Below are 21,775 nucleotides of genomic sequence, written 5' to 3'. Positions count from 1 at the left end.
CAATGGATAAGGCGTCCGCCTACCACATGGGATGTCCACGGTTCAAACCCGGGCGTCCTTGACCCGTGTGGAGCTGGCCCATGCGCAGTGCTGATGCGCACAAGGAGTGCCCTGTCCCGCAGGGGTGTCCCCCATATAGGGGAGCCCCACATGCAGGGAGTGCACCCTGTAAGGAGAGCAGCCCAGCACGAAAGAAAGTGCAGCCTGCCCAGGAATGGTGCCACACACACTGAGAGCTTACACAAGATAACGTAACAAAAGGAGACACAGATTCCCGGTGCTGCTGATAAAGACTGGAGTAGTCACAGAGGAGCACGCAGCGAATGGACACAAGGAGCAGACAACTGGGGCGGGGGGAAAAAATAAATAAAAATAAATAAATCTTTAAAAAAAAAGAGAGAGATGAGATTTGCAAATTACCACATAAACATAAATGTTAAAAATTAATTTAGTCTCCTTCTTTCAAAGGTGTCTCAGTACCTTCTTTGCCTGTGAGCATCCTCATATTTATTACTGATCTCAAGTGTCTCAAGTTCCTCAATAAGCCCCAAAAGGTACAAAGAAACAGATCTTGGCCTTGATGCTCACCTTTTCCTTAAAAAATGTCAAATTAATGCACACTGGTATGTCCTGCTCTCTTGAGGAGTTTCCTGTGACACCCGTACAGGTCATTTCGCCTTTAATTTTTAGCTTCATTCCTGACTCTACATTGCCTCCACTGTGTTTTTCCTTCTTATTTCACCCTATATTTAATTTAGGCCACCATGTCACACTTCTTGTGTCCTGGTAAGCTGCCCCAAGCCCTTTATGGAATAAGGAGGAGTCTAAATACATACTTTTGCAAAAGGTTCAAAACAAAGAGCAATAAGACAAGTTTGAAGACATAAGTAGAAGAGAGTTAAAACCAAGCTCCTTTTGTCCATGAAACCACAAGACTCACAAAGCAGCCAAAAGAAAAGAGATTTCAATAGTGAAAGGGAAGAGTCTAAATGGATTCTGAATTCAAAATATTAAAGTATACTTAGACAAAACAGCATATTTTCACAACATATGTAAATCTGAAATAAATTCATCTTTATCTGATACTAGTTGCAAAATACCCTAAGTCAGACTTAGTTAAGAAATCAGACATACTCATGCTCTAGCATTATTTGAGGTTAAATCTGAGGAAATACTATTTCTAACTTTATTCCAAAACAGGGACTCTCCAACTTGCCTGAAATTGCCCTGGAGAGCTTTAAAAATTACTCATGCCTGGGTCCTACTCCCAGGGAACCTGATGTAAATAGGTTTAGGATACAGCCCAGGAATGCATATTTTCAAAAACTCCCAGGTGATTCTAATGTACAGCCAAAGTTTGAAAACCACTGCTTTCAAACTAAGTACTGAGATGCATTATTCTTCAATGGAATGGTAAGAGAAACATCTAGCTCCCAGGCACATTTCCATATTGCAACTTAGTCTAAAAAGGGGGGAAAAAACATATATGACTTGCAATCAAATGAAACAAGTATTTTCAAATGGAGAGATGGCCAAATATATCTTTAGAATATAAGCAATATCTTCCAAGCATTTAAAGAATCCCTTAAACAATATGAGAGCAACCATGTTAAATAAGAACCTTTTTCAAAAAGTCCTCCAGATTACACTCCTGTAATATGAGCATCATTATGAAGAGTAACTTAATCAATATTAATAACCAAATACTGTAAGTTTCAGGATTAAAAAAAAAACACATAAATCTCAGTGATTTCAAATATAAGCAAAGAAATAGAAGAAAAAGACTGAGAGATCTATTAAGAGCAATGTGCTTTTCTGGCAGCAATTTCTATCATTAAAAATGCCACTGTGAGGTTGGGTTTTTTTGTTATAAAAAATTAAATGCCCACACAGATGTTCACAGAGACATCAGTCACAACTGCCAAAAGAAGGAAGAAACTCAAGTGCCCATTAAGTGATGAATGGATAAACAGTAGCATATACATACAACAGAATATTTTTCAGTAATAAAAGGGAATGAAGTTCTGATCACTATCATCAATGAACCTTGAAGACATAATGTTGAGTGAAATATGCCAGACACCAAAGGACAAATATTATATGATCTCACTGATATGAAATAATTAAAATAAGCAAAGTCAGAGTCAGAATCAAGAACAGATGTTACCAGGCAATGGACTAGGGGTAGAGAATAAGGACTTAAGGCTTAAAATGTACAGTTTCTTTTGGGGATGATGGAAAAGTTTTGCAAAGGGTGGTGGTGATGGTAGCAGAATATTGTGAACATAATTAACAGCACAGAATTATATATTTGAATGTGGGAAAAAGGAAAATTTTAGAGTGTATATAAGTTACTAAAATCAATAATTTTTAAAAATCCATGGGGGAAGCAGATGTAACTCAAGCAACTGGGCTCCTGTCTACCATATAGAATGTCCAAGGTTCAATACCCAGGGTCTCCTGGTGAAGGCAATCTGGCCCGTGTAGCAAGCTGGCCACAGAGTGCTGCCCTGTGCAGGAGTGCTGTACTGCACAGGGGAGCTGCCCCACGCAGGAGTGCTGGCCCACGTGGAGAACTAATGCAGCAAGATGATGCAACAAAAAGAGACATAGAGGAAAGATAATAAGAGATGCAGTAGACCGAGGAGCTGAGGTGGTGCAAGAGAATAATCGCCTCTCTCCCACTCCGGAAGGTCCCAGGATAAGTTCCCAGAGTCGCCTAATGAGAATACAAGCAGACACAGAAGAACACACATTGAATGGACACAGAGCAGACAATGGAGGGAGTGGGGAGAAATAAATAAACAAATAAATATATTTAAATATATTTAAATATAAATATTTATATATTTATATAAATCCATGGAACTGCACAACACAGTGACTCCTAAGTTAGACCATGGGCTGTATTTAATAGTACAATTATAAAAATGTACTTTCATCAATTGTAACAAATATACCACACCAAGGTAAGGTGTTAATGATGAGGTGGTATCTGGCAACCCTGTATTTCATGCATGACTCTTCGGTAAATTCACAACTTCTGTAATAATAAAAAATGCTTTATTAACTTATCTATAAAATTGATTTGTTTAAAAAAAAAAGATATGCCATCTATGAGAGCAAACTCTTGCCTCTTGAGAGTCAGAGTACTAATAGGCAAAAAACCATTCAAAGAAGAATAAGTCAACTACTCTGACTTGTATCACTTAAAAATGGACCAACGAATATGCCTTGCCACTTAGCTTTGTAATTATTTTCACAGGATTTGGTGTCTGTGTTTATCCAAGTATAGTCCAATTGACGGCAGGGTTCAAAATGGGACACTTTTCGATATTTTAAAGACATGGAAACATTTTTGAAGAAATTAGGAAAAAGGAGCATAAATTCTGAGATAGTCCTCACCATAAAGTCATATTAAAACTAGAGGAGCGGCTGTAAAAGGTCTGGGGGTTAGAGGGTTATAAAATCCCTTCGAAGCATCAGGAAAGCCATGATGGGTAACCACCTCCTGGCTAGCAGAAGGGAATGCACATCCCAGGGCCAGCTTGCTGGGTAACGAGGTCAGGACGTTGGGCACTTTGCAAATACTGTCCAAAAGAGCTAAAGAATTTTGCTAAAAGCCACTGGGTGGCCACTTTTATCAAAAGAAACCTGGGCAGTAAGGGGGACATGTTAGGGATACCAAAAAAACTAAAGGAAAACTAAGTAAAGAAGAACCATTTTCTTTCACAGGTGGCTAAAGAAGCTCTTCAACAAACAGTAATAATGAATGTGTAATGGGTTTGGAAAGCTCCCAAGTTGGCCATCATAGAATCTTAGTCGAACTCAGCTATGAACAGCTGCTTTTTTATCCTTTAATTGCCTGTGATTAGAGTAATAAAGAAAGTAAAATCGAAGACTTCACTACAAAACAGAGACAGGAAGAGTACTTCTGGTCAGCCAATCTGTGCTGCTGAAAGTCTTCACGCCAACTCTCAGGACAGCTACTCTATGTGGCTTCATCACCCAACGATGAGAATGTAGCACCCTCTACTCCATGCCTGGGTATGGTGTGCAGTCTGGGTTCCACTGGGGAACCCTCCTTCAAAGTGACAGACGCTTCTCCCAATACTCTACAAACCTTGCCTTCTCCCTGAGTAGTTCAGAGTCCCTTTTTCAGTGGCAGCTTAAGTGATTATGGAAATAACCAAAACCAATCATTTTTCCCAATCCAAGCAACAACATTTTTCAGAAGTCTATGAGAATGACAAAAATGAGGTATTTAAAAAGAGAGAGAGACCTAACTGAATTTGTATTTAATCTGGGAATATTTTTTCTTGTTTTCTCCTACTCTGAAATGAATATGTGCTAGATCTCTCTTTTTTCTAGGAGGTACCAGGGATTGAGGCTGGTACCTCACATACAGGAAGCAGGCACTCCCTGCGCTAGAACAGGTCTCTTTGTTACCAAGAACATGTAATCCCAAAAGCAGAAGAGTTCTCCCAATGTTAATTTTTGCTTGCTTTTTGCAATCACCATGAGATGCAAGGCACTTAAGCCATTTCTAACAAATGCATAAAAAAGACCTTTAAAAGTAAACTCAATTAGTATGTTTAATTATTGTTGGGATAATCTGTTATTCTAACTTTTAAATTAAATGCTCCAAAAATGAAAACGGTTTTCTCTAATCAAATCATACATATTCCTAAGGTAATACTGTCACTTTAGAGGTATAGAATGCTAAATATAAATTAATTAGCATACATAGTATTTATTTTCTAATTTCTTAAAAATATCTCTATGTCTTCACAATATCTGAAAATTTCCCATTTCTAACCTTGCCTTTAATTGGAAAATCCTTGGATTAACAGATACTAAATCATATGAAAACAGTTACAAAGCTAAGCGGCAAGGGGCAAATGAAAGTGTAAAATGTAATGTGTGAGGGGAAGCGGCTATGGCTTAATCAGCTGGGCTCCCGTCTACCATATGGGAGGCCCTGGGTTCATGTCCAGGGGCCTCCTTGTGAAGGCAGGCTCACCCGCAGGCACTGCGGAGCACCGACTGACCGCCCCGGCAGGCGTCACTGAGTACTGCCCAGCCAGAAGCACCACAGGGAGCCGACTCAGCAAGGTGACGCAACCAAAAAAAAAAAGGAGACAAGCAAAAAACACAGAAGAACATGCAACAATGGACACAGAAAGCAGACAGCAAGCAAGCTGCAAGAGGGGAGGGGAAATTAAATAAATAAATACAGACACAGAAGAATGCACAGCAAATGGACATAGAGCACACAGCATGCAAAAAGCCACAAGGGGGGCATAAAAAAAAATTTAACGTGTGAACCTCAAATTTCAAACTAGTTCTACTGTCAGTGAAGAAAGCTTTTATTTTAATGCTACACCCCTGGTATAAAATATTCTACAAGAAACAGCCAAATACAATTTGTTGCCACCTATGCTGAAGGGGTGATGCTGAATGAGCTGGGATATGAATAATTAATTCACTAATTAGAATATTCTTAAATTCAAAAAGAACAGAAAAATACTTTCACAGATACGATAAAGAAAATACCTATACATTATGGCTCCCAGTTTTTTAAAGTGGCATGTTTAAACTGGCATAAATTTATAAAGTAAACAAGATTTTAAAAGTATCAACATAATGTCCAGATGCTAGATAAAACAGTACAAAGTTTGTTTTGATTTTTATTCTTTTCTTAAACCTTATTTTAAAAAAAGAAAAACTGGAAGAACTGCTATCAAATATTATAATTTAACTTAAAAAGGATAAGAGTAGCCTGTGTCAGAAACCCCTAGAGAATAATTAAAACTGTTCTCTCAAATGATCATTAGGCCAAGAATATAGCCAGAGCTTTATCTCCAAAATAAGCTACAAAGCATTGCTAACTCACTCTTCTAATGGAAGAAAAAAAAGACAGAAAGATGGTAGGTAGGAAGGATGGAAGACTAGAAGGTTGGAAGGAAAGAAGAAAGGAAGGGAACAACAGATCAAGAGAAAGGACAAATAATCAATACACCACACTACAGCAGAAACAAAATGAGGGCTTTGTTCTGAGAAAACAAAGTTCTTGATTTATCTACCAATAATGTCAGTGAGGCACGGCAAAACACTTTTCTAAAGAAGATACAGAAAGAGAAGGGCAAATGCCAGAATTTTTCCAGTTCGAGCTTATTTATTGACAAAGAAATTCTCTGATTATGTGTGTGTGTGCACATCATGCACCCAAATCTGTAAATTTAGAGGATTTTTATAGTCATGCCACAATACTAGAATAACTTCACTCTATACTAAATTATAAAGCACAATTTGCCAATATTTATATTTTTGTACAATTGGCATTAAATGGGGATTTAGTTAAAAGAACTGATTTTTAAATACACAGAATTACTGAACTTTGATGATTATAAAGTTTGATGTCCAATATAATTCCTCACTGAGCAAATGAGGAAACACAGGATCAGAGGTAAAACTGACTCAACCAAAGTCCATAAGCAAATCTGCAGGAGATCCAAGTGAAAAACTCAGGTCCCCAGACACAGGGCGCTCTTTTCCCTCCATCCCAATTCCTAACATCCATCACTGTTATGTTGCCAATTGTTTTTCTGAACTTGCTCGGCTCACGTTTGTCACCCATCACAAGTTAAAATATTTTACAGTGTATATTTAATGTAAACATAAATTATGTTACTTCCTACATTAAATCATTTAAACTTTTCTTTTTTACTTTTTCTTTCTTTAGGAAACAAATACTGTACCTGGCCCCAAAGCCATGCGAAATATCCTACATATGTAATTCACCTGCCCCTAAGAATCAAACTATTTTAATTTTTATGTGAAAGTATGTATTATAAAAAGAAAATGTGGCTGAGTTTTCTGTGACTAGGTACCAAAGACAGACTAAAAAGATAAGAATTCAAGTTTAGAGAGAAAAAAAATGAGAGAGATAATAATAGTCTAAAAACCATGAAGTCAAGTAAGGTGAAAAATTTTTTTAAAAGACAATTAAAGTGATCAAAATTGTTCATCAATCCCTAGTTAAGAGTACTCTGAAGTTTGGAAGAGTGGGTTTTAGGAAGAACTATGTCACATTTATGGAATTCATTCTGTCACCTTGTAATAGAGGTTGAAAAAGTAGACTGCTTCAGAAAATACAGATTAATTCTTCCCTAATGTAATGGATTTTAAGGGAAGCCAAGAGTGCCCTGGAGGAGTATCCTTATCCTTAAGAGGTTGACTACAAACCAGAGAATCAAGCTCTTTATAAAGAAACCACTAGACCATCTTCTCTTGGAAAATACTAGTTTGCATGACAATGTGAAATAGAAAACACATTAGAGAGGAGTAATCTGCGAGAATTAGGCTACACATTGCTGTTAATTATGTCCAGGCAATTGGAGGGTGAGGTGCAAAAAGATAACCCCAGCTCAAAAACCTCACCTACTCCATGCAAAACAATAAATGCATTTACTAGTCCATGGGCTCTCTGAGAAAAAAAGGACCCTCTTTGTTTTGCCATCGCTTAGTTCAGCACCAAGCACCTATTAGGGTTTAATAATTATGGAGTTAACAAACTCTGCCCTAAAAATATACATATCTTCCAGAGGATGTTCAGCTAGTTATAATTAATCATTTACACCACTGTGGGATTAACAAATGTGGGGTTACCAACAACTGTGGGATTAGCAAATCTCAAAAAATATCAAAGAATCTAGGCAGGGATGGTCAAAATATAGATGAGAAATATCCCCTTGGCTCCTGGAAAATTAACCACCAACATTCTCATACCCAGAGATATTATAATACAGTTAAAGGACAAACTCCAAAACATATATGAAAATTTATAAGAATGCATAGAAAAAGCATTAGGATTAATTAGATGGTATTCATGTGATATCAAGGAAAGCATTTATTCTGGGGTATTCTAATCTTATTGTTGTTAAACTAAAATGAATTTTTAATGAGCATATGGCCTGTTCTCCCATATACGCATGCAAAACTCACCCTTTTTGCGTGTCCAAGCCCAATATAGAAACTCAAATGATTGAACAAATGTATAACAGAGCTGCAACTAACTTATCTTTGAGGAATATTACAGTATTCAGTTCAACAGTATAAATTTTATTTACATTACCAATTATTAAGCAACAATGAGCTCCTCTAACATTTATTTTCACTCGCTTCATTCCCAGAGAAAGTCTCTACATTCCAAAAGCAATCATTAATCACAATGTTTGTGATTCAAAATATGCACTATTTTTCTTTTAAAAATTAGATAAATATTGGTTTGCTTCAGAAATCATATCCACATGAATCCTTCAACAACACAGAACCACCTCTATAATCGGGAAATTTTCTGCTACAAAAAAGAAAGCAGAATGCAGGGCCACTTTTACAGTGTTCCATGCCATCACAACTGACCACGGAGTGTAAACCCCACCCTACCACGGGAGTCCCATGGTGTGGGATGGGGAGGTGGGAAAGAGAGAGCGTTTCATCAGGGGTGGCAGACATTTAGCAAAGAGTTGATCATTGTGACTTATATGACAAAACACTCTCAGGATATAAAGATTCCCGTGGCCATTGTTTCTTATAAGAACAATAGTTTCTAGTTATCACATGGCGCATTTGTGAAATGATGCAGTGCACTGACCTGCATATAATATGCACACCAGGAATTAAAGGATTATTAGGATACCGGATGTCCAACACCGCCAAAATGTGAACCCACAGAAATAAAAGAAGTGCGAGGAGCAGCAGAATTAGAAGTGGAAGGAATTGCAGCAAGTTTGCTCCACACAGAATCATGTGCCAAGAAGGAGGCCACAAAAGGCTGGCAACGTTAGACAACCTATATTATAAGTTCCACTGCTTTTTGTTTGAAAAGGACCTGGTTGTAATACATTTTAAAGAATCGCCCTTCTCCTGGTAAAGCAAAACACCAAAAGATCAAAGCTTCGAGATTAAGGAAAAGTTAAAGCAATAAATTAAAATCACTTTTTAGATCAGGGGTTCTTAACCTTTTTTGTTCCACGGACCCCTTTCCCAGTCAGGTGAAAACCACAGATCCCTTACTAAGTCCACACTATACTGTGTCTTGTTTAATAAATATATCACACCCACACTGACAGTCCCCACAAGAATAATGCTTTTTTGAATTTTAACTCAAGCTCATGGACCCCTTGTTAAGAATCCCTGTTTTAGATGAAAAATAAATAATTATGCATATATACCAGATTCTATTAACACTACATGGACATGAAAGAAAAAAAATAAGAATGAGAAAAATAAATTAACTGCTAAATAAGCAAACACATAAATCCAGAGACCTTTTAGGCACAAAGTTGTAAAAATCACCAGTGCTTATGAAGCAGGCTAGGAAAATAGGGAATTAATAGACAGACCTGGAACCTGGCAGAGTCCACGTGGACATAGTAACCCCCAAGATGGCTGCTGGGAGACCCCCACCCCCAGGATTCTGCTATCCAGAACAAAGACTTCTTCCTGGGAGCAAGGAAAAGCCCCGGATGTTCCCCAAGGACTTTATCATTGGGTCCTCACTGGGGGATTGATGGGTGGGGTAATCGATCAAAACAGCAAACAGCTGGAGCCCCTCCCCTGCCATTAGCAAAGAGGTGGAATAATTAATAGTTTATAAAGCAGATGGCGAGGCCTGAGTATACTCTCACCCTGCTCTCTTGCCTCTGGACCCATCCCTGCCCTCTGTGTGCCGCCCTCACCATTTTTCCTCTGCCATGTGGCCACGCAAGTAAACCTGGGGATTTATAATCTATAATGGGGAATTGTAGCTTGTAAATCAGCCCTCTTTATCCCTTTTCACCCCTCTCCTCTCTACCTGGGACCCCTGCTCTGTTATTTTCTCTCATTTCTCTTTTCTCCCTACCTGAATAAATTACTGGCCTAACTCGCCCCGCGTGCTCTTGAAATTCATTTCTGCAGCAAGACCAAGAACCTAGATAAAATCTGGTAACACTTATTAGATGGCTCTGTCTGGGTTGTGAGTGCCTCTAAATGGTATTGCTATGCTGACTGGTCCCAGGAAAACAGAGGAAGGGGTCCAGAATGACTGCGTCCCTGCTGACCTCTACTCTGATTCTTCAGATGGCAACCGACTACTAATAAAAACCCAGCAAATCGGGAAGCAGATGTGGCTCAGGTCACTAGGCTCCCGCCTACCACAGAGGAGGTTGCTGGTTCAGATCCCAGTGCCTCTTAAAGAAGACAGCGAGCTGATGCATCGGGCAAGCAAGGCAAGGTGATGCAATAAGAGATGCGGGGAGGAGAAACATAATGAGAGACAACATAGCAGGGAGCGGAGGTGACTCAAGCGATTAGGAACCTCCCTCCCACATCAGACATCCCAGGTTCGGTTCCCAGTGCCTCCTAAAGAAACAAGGAAGATGAACAGACACAACAAGTGCAAACAGCAAGGGGGTGGGGAAGAAATAAATAAAATAATTCTTAAAAAAAAGAAAACCAGCAAAGGGAAAACATTGAGGTTTGGGGCAGCTGAGGTCTTGGTAGGCTGCTTCCAGAACTGTCAGGCACAGTGCACTGAGCCCTGTATAGTCTACTGGTGGCAAAAAGATGGCTGTGAGACCATCATCAGTGCACCAGAGTCAAACATGAGCACTATAGGTAAATTCTTGGGTGCTATTTCCAAACAGTGCAAAGTTTAAATGTATACTCCAAATTAAACAAACAAAAAAATTACAGTAGATTTCGTATAGCCAAAGAATTTGAGAACTCCGAAAAGGATCTTAGAGATCTTCCAAGTCTACTCTTGTTAAATAGCACAGAGCAACTTAAGTCAGTGGCAGAAGCAGAACCTGACTCTCTTTACTTTACACAATACTTTTCCCACTAAGGGAAAAGTGGCCTTGAAAACTGATTGAATGACAAAGGCTCAATTTTATTGGTAACCTTGATAGTAAGGAACAGACAAGCAGTACTCAGTAGTAATTTCAGTAAGAGCAAAGCACAGCAGAACTGTTGAGGATGGTGAAAGCCTTAAATGTATGCAAATTTAAGAAATTAACAATCAATTGTGGAAGCCCTGTTTTAATTTGAGTTTTATCAGGCAATCCTTTGCTTCTATCTCACTGAAATCCGTGTATTGTGTAGCCTAATTTAAAATGTAAGGCCAAACAGATCTAGAAAAGTACAGCTTTATCCTTGTACTTAATTTATACTATAGTGTACTGTAATTAAGCCTGAAATAAAAGCTATATTCTGAATAAAGACAAAAAGCTCTTGTTAATGACATTCCATTCCCAATGTAGAATATAACAAAAGCCTTCTTCATTTGGAGCCAACTGTCATTATACTTTGTAGCTTGTACTTGGAGCTATTGGGCTAATATTTGTACTGGGATTAGTGTTGGGTTAACCAATCAGTTAACTCCTCCACTGCAGTTTTCTATTATCCTCATATAAATGGCCAAAAGGAAAAAAAAGAAAATTGGCAGGCAGAATAACAACTATATTTATGAGATTAAACTCTCAAACTCTTCACAGTTTGCCGGGCAACTAATAACCATTTGCCTAGCTATTCATTTAATAAATGAGTCAGTTCAGCCAAAAGCAAATGTTCCCTCAACCATCCAACACTGCTAGAGTCATATCCACACTGACATAGCTCCAATTATTTATCAGGGCAGAATACAAGTCGCCACGTAAGAAAACCAAACTCTCCCCTCACTAGCCAAATGCTAGCTACCCTGCAGCACTTTGAATAACTGAAATTCATAGTAATTTCATGATTTATGAGAGCCGAAATGACCAAGAAATATTTTAACAGTAATTGCTATGTTTGCCACGATTCCAGATTGAGGGCTGGAAGCTTGCCATCTAACACAGCACTCAGTAATCACCGACCTTAGGTCACCTGAGTCTGTTCTCTCATCTTATAAAATGGAGTATTAAAATGAGACCATCCCCAAGTGGGGATTAGGAAGGTGTGGAGCGAGCAAAATTCTATTGGCCAAAGGAAAGTGTACATCATACAATGCAGTATTAATGCACAGAACTACTAATTCAGTCAATGGAAGCAATATGGGCTGCTTTCCAATAAATACATTCATCAAAATAGGAGATAAGAGCAAATTGTCTTTGCTCTCTTATCTCCTGTCTCTCCCACTCACCTCCATAAACCAAAAGTTAAGAAAAGCAACACACCCTCTTCACATATACTTACTAATAGTTCGTCCATACTGGTCTGGCATTTTTCCAGGTTGATCCGCTTTATTGCTACCCGTTCTTGCCTGGGTTTGCACAGAGCAGCCTGAACCACAGCAGTCGCTCCACTGCCTGAAACCAAACAAACACATCAGTTACCAAATGGCACAGTGTCTGCATACCAGTTCTGACCCCTTTCATAAATAATTATCTATTTAAATCTTCTACCTTAAATAGTTTACAACGTATTCAAGACATTACCATCTGACATCTTTTTAAAGAGTTTCTTAAGTCCTAAAATAATTGCATGGAACAGGAAAGGAAAAACTGGATTTTTTTTCTAGAAGATACAAAGAAAACAGTATCTGCCTTTAGAAGGCACAAGTTCCAGGGAGACCCAGAACAACAGAGGCCCTCTCAATTCAGTCTGCTTACTGCCACCCAGAACAAAGGCTGGGAAAGTGACAGGTCTGGGGACACAGGGAAGAGGGACACAGCGTGTTAGCACAACCCTGCATGGAAGCCATTACCATCCTCGGGTCCCAATATTTCCTAACATCAATGCCTTTAAAGTATTTCAGGCTTTTCATCCACTCCAGAATAAACCAAACCACTCCAGCCTGAGCCACTGCAGAGCTTCCACAAGATGCTGTGCACTCATCGAGCCTATTTCTTCATAGTTGCTCGACAATTAGAAAAATAGGAATCAGCTCCAGGATTCTCATGTTGAAAGCAAGACTTTCAAGGATGCCAAGCAAGATGATGCAAATGTATGATTACAAAAGCTCTCGTCATTCATATAAATTTCCTATTTCTAAGGTTTCATGATCATTAGCTAATGCACTCAAACTCCTAGGAGACAGAGTCATGTCATTATCCATATTTTATAAGAGCAAACTGTAGACGTGTAATGATTTGTGGCAGAGCACAAAGAGCTCCTAATCGGATTTGCATTCCATAGGGGCAAAAAGGCCCCCAGGTTAAGGAATCTCAATTCTGCAAATACCCAAACGTCATTCTAATCACATAAATCCTACACCACCACAAGACAGCAGTGCTAGGAACTGCCTGTGCTCAGGACTGTGCCAGATGTGACAAGCTAACCTTCTTCTTAAAGCCTTTCTTCACGTAGTACGCCCCAAATGAGTCCTCAAAAACCATAAAAAAGGGAAAAGGCTGTGTGCGTGGGGGGGGGGGGGGTGTTTTAGACAATACAGGAGACAGGAACAGTCTTCTTTTCATACATGACAGAAAGAGACAACACTCAGTGGAAATAAGGCTTTCCCACCCCAGGGAAGTGCCCAGACAGGTGTCTTTAGGGCTGCAGCTTTGCCTTTTCTTCTGCTCTGTGGCCTCCTCATCAGCTCTGAACCCCCTGCTGACCTGGTGACACTCGCAGATAACCCTCATTCTCCAAACCTACGTGTCAAGATTCCCATCCCAGGGAGGCCTAGCCTGTGTTCACCGAGGAAGAAAATCTGCACTAGTCTTGTAAGTCCCTTTACATGAATACACTATTACACGCTATAATTTATTATTATCCTCATTTCATTAAGTTGGGTAACTGAGGCTCAGAAAACTTGCCACAGTCACACAGCTATTAGGTACCTGAGCCGAGATCTGAGCGAGCTATTTCAGACCCCAAAGTCCATGCTTTTTTTTTTGAAGTATATAATTCATACATGATCACACATAAACAATATGTGTATAGTAAAGACTGCAAACTTACCAAATAAACATACATAACATCACACAGGGGTCTCATACATCACCCCTCCACCAACTCTTTGCATTGGTGTGAAACATTTGTTACAAACTATGCAAGAGCATTGCCAAAACATTACTACCAACTACATTCTTTATCCTACATTTGGTGTATTTTTCCCCCAACCCATACTAATTTTTTAATGTATTTTTGTTACAGATATTGTGAACTTGCAAAATAATCATACAGATGTATACATTTCCCATAAAACTCCACACCCTGGTGGAATATTTGTTACAGATTCTGAGATAATATCATCAGACTATTACCACCAATCATGGTCTATAGCATATATTTGGCACACTTTTTCCATACACCTCCATTATAACACAGTATAGCTTGACATTAATGCAAGAATATTATTGTATTGCTTTTAACCACAGTCTATAGGAATATGGAGAAATATGGGAAACCTACAATTGGTCATGCTTTTTTCAAACTCCCATACCAGGGCACATATATCCATCCCTTCCTCATCTGCTAGGAAAGTAGTTTCTTCTGTCCTATCTTGTTCAACCAGAGATATAGCCTAAAGGGAAGGTTCCAGAGAGGCTCACTCTCTCTAGAGCTCAGTGCAGGGAGACAGGGCTATTGTTAGAAGTTGTTTAAAAGGGTCTTCCTCATAGATTAAGAGGTAAGGAATTTTCTTGTTTGTTTCTTTGTCTTTTTATTAATATTGAAATAATGAAAATGCTCTAATAATGACTGAGGTAATAAATGCACAAATATGTGATTATAGCAAATACCACTGACTGTATACCTTGAAGGAATTGTATGTTTTATTAATATGTATCAATAAAATTGATTTTGAAAAAAGGATCCTCCTTCTCCTAAATCTCTCTACTCTCCCCATCAGCTACCACCACAAGAAGTGCTACCAGGTTGGCCTCAACAGCCCTGCAGGTCACAGCATGTTGAGTTCATTTAAGAATGTTCCAGATACCAGAGCTAAACTAAGAGCCCTGCTGATAGCAAAGTGTATTTTTCAGTCCTGGTCTCCACAGCAAGAGACCATCACTGAAGGGAGCCACAGGGAAACTGATAAGTAGCTGGTTATCACTGGGCCTGGTACCCAGCAGAGAAATCAAAAAACATCTTGAACTAGCTGCTGATGGAAAGAAGCCCAGCTCCACCTACATAAATCTTTTCTCAAAATGGTACATCTCATCCTTAATCCATACCCCCGAAACACTCTCAAATCAGGGGAAGTGAAAAGAAGAAAAGAGGGGAGGGGAGGGGAGGGGAGGGGAGGGGAGGGGAGGGGAGGGGAGGGGATCCCAGGAAGAATAAAACAAGTGTTTGTAATAGGCCTTGACTGCAAAAATCTCCTGACTTCCATGGACATGTACAAGAATAGGGAAAAGTGGAAAGAGGAGAGAAAGTGTTTTCTTAGAGTTTTACAACCAGGGAATTACTGCTTTTCTTTTAAAAAAAAAAAATTTATTTATTTTATTTTATTTCTTCCCTTCCCTTCCTCCCCCCCCCCCCCCACCCCGGTTGTCTGTTCTCTGTGTCTATTTGCTGCATGTTCTTCTTTGTTCGCTTCTGTTGTTGTCAGCCACACAGGAATCTGTGTTTCTTTTTGTTGCATCATTTTGTTGTATCAGCTCTCCATGTGTGCGGCACCATTCCTGGGCACGCTGAACTTTCTTTCACGCTGGGTGGCTCTCCTTACGGGGCGCACTCCTTGCTTGTGGGACTCCCCTAGGTGGGGGCACCCCTGCATGGCATGGCACTCCTTGCGCGCATCAGCACTGCGCGTGGGCCAGCTTCACATGGGTCAAGGAGGCTCGGGGTTTGAACCGTGGACCTCCCATGTAGTAGATGGATGCCCTAATCACTGGGCCAAGTCCGCTTCCCTATCACTGCTTTTCAACCACAGCTGCCTAAAGAAAACTGGGAGCTCCTTCTCTCTGTACAAAATAAACATGAAACTTCATGGCCCAAGGTTGTCATAGTATGAATGGTTTTAATCTTTCACTGGGCATCTGGGAGATTCTGCTTTGAATCCAAAGATTTTCTTCAACGACAAGAGAGATCAAGAACAACGTTAGAGAGAGAGGGCACCTTAAAAGATCACAGGTCCAACCCCACATTTCATGGATGAGGAATCAGGGTCTTGTGAAGGATAAGCAAATTTTTTTAAGATCAACCAGCAATTGAAAGAGATGGGATTAAAACCTCCAGCATACTTATTTCTAGTCTACCATTCTTTTCAGGACATTGGTGATGGTGTTTTTTTCAAATTGCCAGTCATGATCGACCAATCATGAAATCAATTAAGTTTATTAATGGATGGAGGCCAGCATTTATTTAAGTGAACAGGATGGAAATAAAAGCAGAAAAAAATAGAAAGGTAAGACAAGGCAGAATATATCTTACATATTAAGGGTAAGAAATGCTTTATGAAACTTCTGTTTCAGCAATACCCAAGCTAAAGTAAAACATGTTTTACTGTGAGTCATGATCAAAAATTTGAAACCTGCTATACTAGATTACAATTTCTAGGATTAGAATAAATCCGGGTTTTGAAAGGAAAGAAGGTGGTGACTTAATTGCATAATTCTAAAGGGAATTTAGATACAGTACAAAGACAGTATTGCTTTAAGGATTTTTATGCATGTTGCTGGTTAGTTTAAGGGGAAGCTAAAGTGTGGGACTTGTAAATCCAGGAACCAGAGCAGTGTTCGTAACATGAAATAAATAGTAGCTATTAATTTGTTACAACAGCACCCTGTATGTGCTCTGAATAGAACATGGTATTTACATATGATATTTAATGATATTTCATTAACATTTGGCAATATATTTTCTACAGAATATCATGCACTGCTTTGGGAGTAAGAGGCTCTTAACATTTCAGGAATTTCTCATTTTATTCCCAACTCACATTTCAAAGCAAAATAAATCATTCCATACAATTATGGCCTATATGCACAAGCTAAGAGAAATGGCTTTAAATCCTTTCTGCTCATTGTTTTAATAAGTCACTCTATATCAATTTACTTTTGGCAAATAATTCCAGACTAGAAACAGCAACTTAGAAGTTTTAGATAGTAACTATGTCAATAGCAATCAGAAGCAAGAGATGTACTACCAAGGTGCAGAGTTTTCTTTGGGTGGACACAGCTCCTCACGGCCCCCCCTTTGTACTGCTGCTGTTTCATAAAGGCAAGTCACCAGAAAATTGCATATCTGAACTTTTAATTTCCCAAAGAAATGCTTCATGGAAATATAATACTATAACTTTGATTTTCATTAAATCTATAAGAAACTAAAACCAAGAACTTCAGTACTTCTTTTGTAAAAAACCACTATTGACAATATTGCAGTCTGAAACCATATAATTAGTGTCCCTACTCTTCAGACCCATACAACAAATTCCTCTTTGCACTTAATGCTGGGTAAAAGAGCCTTCCTTCAACATAACTTAATGGATAATGAGAAATATGTAGCATATTTTCCTTTTTGTCCTGACAGTTGGAAAGCTTGGACTTAAATTTAATGTTTAAAAAAACATAAAACAAAAAAAACAGCAATTATCCTTGGCCGAGGTTTTCTGTGACTGCTGCTGCCTGCTCCCTCAATTATATGGCCCCTCTTGCTTTATGCTTAATTTAGTGGCCCTGTCATTTCATGAAGGCATGCTCTTAAAGCCTACACAGTAAACCTTTTTCCTTTTTGAAACCTCACTGCCTGTGATGGTTAGGCTAATCTGTCAACTCGGCCAGGTAACGGTGCCCAGTTGTTTGGTCAAGCAAGCGCTGGGCTAACTGTAATACAAGGGCATTTCATGGACTTTAATTATAGTGAGTTGAATGCATTGATGGCTGATTACATCTATAATCAACTGAGGAGACTGCAGTCAGCAATGAGTGACATATCATCCAATCAGCTGAAGGCCTTAAAAGAGAAAGGACTGTGAGAGATAACTCCCGTTTCCACTTCGGACAGCCAGTGTCTCCTGGGGAACTCAATGAGGACCTTCACCGGAGCCCTGGCTTGCAGCCTGCCCTATGGAATCTGGACTTGTGCATCCCCACAGTCGTGTGGGACAATTTTGTAGAATCTCAATGATTTCCACATACCTCCTTCAGTTCTGTTTACCCAGAGAACCCTGACTTTTATACTGCCTGACCACCGAATGGAGAGGAACAGCTTAACAGCCAAGAGAAAACTTCAGGCATGAAGATATCAGCAAAAAGAGTTTGCTTATCAATTCATCAGCAAACAGTAACTGAACTGGCACTATGCACCAGGCAATACACTAAGTGACGGAGGTCCAAAGGTGACCTCTCTTGTCCAAGTGAGATAAATTCTTCTGCAGGATCACTTCCTGGATAGAAGTTAAGAAGAATGATTAGAAATGCTTTCGCTGTCTGTTCTAAGTCACTTTAACACTATTATGTATGGTAAATAATGCTATACTAATTAGAAGTTCTCAGAAATGTAAGTCAGCAGCAGGATGAGGAAAGAGTGACCTCAAGGGTCCCTGGTAAGGCCATCATTGCTCCCAAGTCTCAGGTTAGTAAGACCCTTGGAACGAAAACTAAGCTGGGATTTTAACCCAGTCCTACAAGTGACTCCCTCTGTGACTTTGGGCCAATTTCTATCTGAGCCTCAGTTTCCTTAATAGGCATAATAAAATCTACTAGAAGGTTGCTGTGCAGGCTCAGTAATATGTGTTCCACATATCTATTATAATTCCTGGAAAACATCTGATTAATAAGTGTTAGGGTCTCACTCTCGCGTTTTCTCTGGGACTTGTTTCTCCATCAGCAACATGAAAGGAGTAGACTCTTTCAGTAGTCTATAGGGCACCTAAAGGAGGAGAGAGAGAGCCGAGCAGACAATTCCAGGTGAGTACTAAGTTCTGTTTTGCTTACCAAGAAGATTTCAGTTGGCTTAAAGGGGGGAGAGGAGGGATACATTTGAAAACCAGGAGACCAAATGATCTCTAAGATGTGAGGCAGCACAATGAGTCTAAGAGTATAAAATATAAGAGAAGAACCCAGAGACTTCAGAAACAGCTAGCCATTAATATTCCACAGCCAAACTTCTTATTTATCATGTTATATGATAGCTAATCTAATAAAATTGATGTTAAGATATCTTTGTCCACCCAGATTGCCTGGGTTCATATCCAGCCTCCTACAAAATAACTGCTTATCCTTGGGCAGTTACTTCATTTTCCCATACCTCAGTTCCCTCCTGTGTAAGATGCCAATAAGGGTATCTAGCTTACAGAGTGGTGATGAGGCTCACATGCGTTAAAACCACTGGAAGCGTGCTTAGCAAATGCTAAACACTAACGAAATCTAAGACAGTATTGCTCCTCAGGGAAATCCCTCCAGATCCACTGGGGTCCTACAAGTCACTGCTTTAATGCTACTAACATTTCATTGTGTTAATGTGCCATAACTTATTCAGCCCTTCTTCTATGGATGAATATTCTCTTTATTTCCAGCGTTCCCTCCAATATAATGTAGCATTTATTGGAGACATTTAAAAAAACACCTTAGTCCAAAAAATTTTTCTTTCTGTTAAAGTTAGGACACAGTCAACTGTCTGATGATCCCTTCCCAGAAAGGGTAAGACCGAAGGAAAAAAAAAAAAACACATTACACTAGCCTTCAGCCTCTGACATTAATGGCAGCCAATAGGAAGAAATTCTGTCATCACATCCTACTTTAAAGGAGGCGCACCAAGCCAAAACTTTAATGAGAATTTGACCGTCTCTTAGCACATGAGAAGACTCCTTAATTATGTTTACCTCCTATTCCCCAGTGAAATGGTCTAGAGTTGTATCAGCCTTTCCTTTTAGAGGTGCTGGCTGGCTTTTGTTTACAACAAAACATCAAATGGCTTTGGTTCAGCTGACGATTTCTTCCACTCCTCTCTTTACCCAGCTTTCTCTGTGTGTTCTCTTATATCATGTGCCCAACCTCAACGACAGTGGGCAGCGGGCCGGCCAGGTCACATGGGGCGGGTGCCGGTGAATGGCGGCACAAGTGAGCTCCGCAGGGGGGCAGCTGCCCCTGGGCCTCAGCCATCACTGACCAAGCATGGGGAGATCGTCTAGCTTTTGCAGAAAAGCTGAAAGTCCAGAATTCTGTGTGAGAATACCTACAATGATATGGCTGACAATTTTTAAAACTAAAAGAGCACTGTGAGTCAAAAAAAAAAAAAAAGAACAAAAAAAGAAAGCTCACTACAGGCTATACTTTACCCATCGGCTATTCCATTACAAATGTTGCTTTCTGCTCTACTTTTGCTACCGCTATCTGGCCTCATACCCCCTTCCTTACTGGATGATCCAAAGTTTAAATTATTTCTTAGATTATCACATATGAAATCATCATTTTTCCAGGTCAGAAACTGTCAGATTTCATATGGGTGACATAATATGGGCATGTGCTCACAGCAAGGATCCAAGCTGATTTACCATGTCACCATCCAGCTCATCTTACTATTTCATACAAAGAGAAAACTTTATCAGAGTCCTTCTCCGGTCATTCAGTGCTGCTCCATGTAAAAGAAATGAACACACAGTAAACTTACAAATCGAATACAGAACATGGTAACAGTGAGAAAGGTGTTAGGCACAATCTGCTTATGCGCCTTTCTTTACCAGAGATACTGCCACTGGCCTGCCAGGATGAAAAGCGCACGAGCAGTGTGGCTAAGCAGGGCCCGGCACAGCAAAGTGCAGCTTCTTGAGGAGCTACTGACAGGACCCTCTTGAGTGGTCTGGTTTGTGCTACAGCCAAGCTGGCAATTATGTCCTTCTGCCTCCATCAAAGAGATGAGTTAATAGAGGCTTCTTTTGGGGATGCTGGAGCAGATTTAGAGCTTACTTAAAAAAAAAAAAAAGTAAAGACCCAGGGTGAGGTAGAGAAATGTACTTATATTTCACCACTGACCTGGATAAGCTACCTTACCTGGGAAAAGACTGGCTTGTTAAAACACTTAAAGGTCACAGACCTCACCAAGGCAAAACAGCACTTGTATGTAACTCATCAAGAACCATCTGATAATACCACAGAAAAACAAAAGGTAGCCCGGGGTTCAGATTTTAAGAGCGATAGAGGGAAACTAGTGTGTGGAATTAAATTGGAATGAATATAAATAATCTCACCTCAGACTTTAAACTACAGCTAAAGCAACAATTTTTTAAAAAAAACCTATACTGTACTTATTCAACACCCAGAAAGTATGTAGATTGGGGTCATGTAACATAAAGAAAATGAACAATAAAAATTAATATTAAAGGTTACAGATACAGTCCAGGCACCAGGTTAAAGAATGGTGCATATACAAGGAGCTGTTAACTAGTAGCCTCTTATTTCCATCTACTTCAATGTGATTAATAATGGGATTTGCTCCTAGACATTATTGATTTCTTAATGATACAGAGTAGATAATCAAATCACTTTGTGAATATTTTTAACAGTTGAAAGAACATTTAGCCATTAGTCTCAAGAGCACTCTCTTAGAGGTTAGAGCCCTCAAAGCTGAAAATTAGATTCTAGTCCTAATTTTGATACTGACCAATCAGTAACCTGGAGTGAAACACACGTTAACTTATCTCTGAAGACACTCCTTTTTTTTTTTTTTAAGAAAAATTCTACCCCCCCTCTGATACTGGGGTGGGGGAGGGGGGAAGGGACCCAGCCCTGGGAATTAGCTATGAACCTTGAGACGCAACCTTCTTTAATCACCCCGAGCAGTAGTCACCTCCTCTCAGTGCTTTCAAGGACACTGTACCTGCCTCATCCTAGCACTTACAGATCCATCTGCCTCAGCCTGA

The 21,775-nt window shown here is 39.5% G+C and overlaps 1 protein-coding gene across 1 annotated transcript in view; it reads right to left on the bottom strand.

Annotated features, from left to right (window-relative positions):
• The window catches only part of STK39 (serine/threonine kinase 39), a 296,619-nt gene that overhangs the window by 226,559 nt on the left and 48,285 nt on the right, over window positions 1-21,775 (bottom strand). The window contains exon 2 of the mRNA XM_004484199.4: window positions 12,220-12,332. Coding sequence (XP_004484256.1) covers window positions 12,220-12,332 — 113 coding nt within the window. The remainder of the gene's footprint in view (window positions 1-12,219; window positions 12,333-21,775) is intronic.

The sequence above is a fragment of the Dasypus novemcinctus genome, chromosome 7 (assembly GCF_030445035.2).
Source record: "Dasypus novemcinctus isolate mDasNov1 chromosome 7, mDasNov1.1.hap2, whole genome shotgun sequence".
NCBI lineage: Eukaryota > Metazoa > Chordata > Mammalia > Cingulata > Dasypodidae > Dasypus > Dasypus novemcinctus.
The sequence above is the reverse complement of the archived record's forward strand: the minus strand, read 5'-3'. Positions and strand labels throughout refer to the sequence as shown.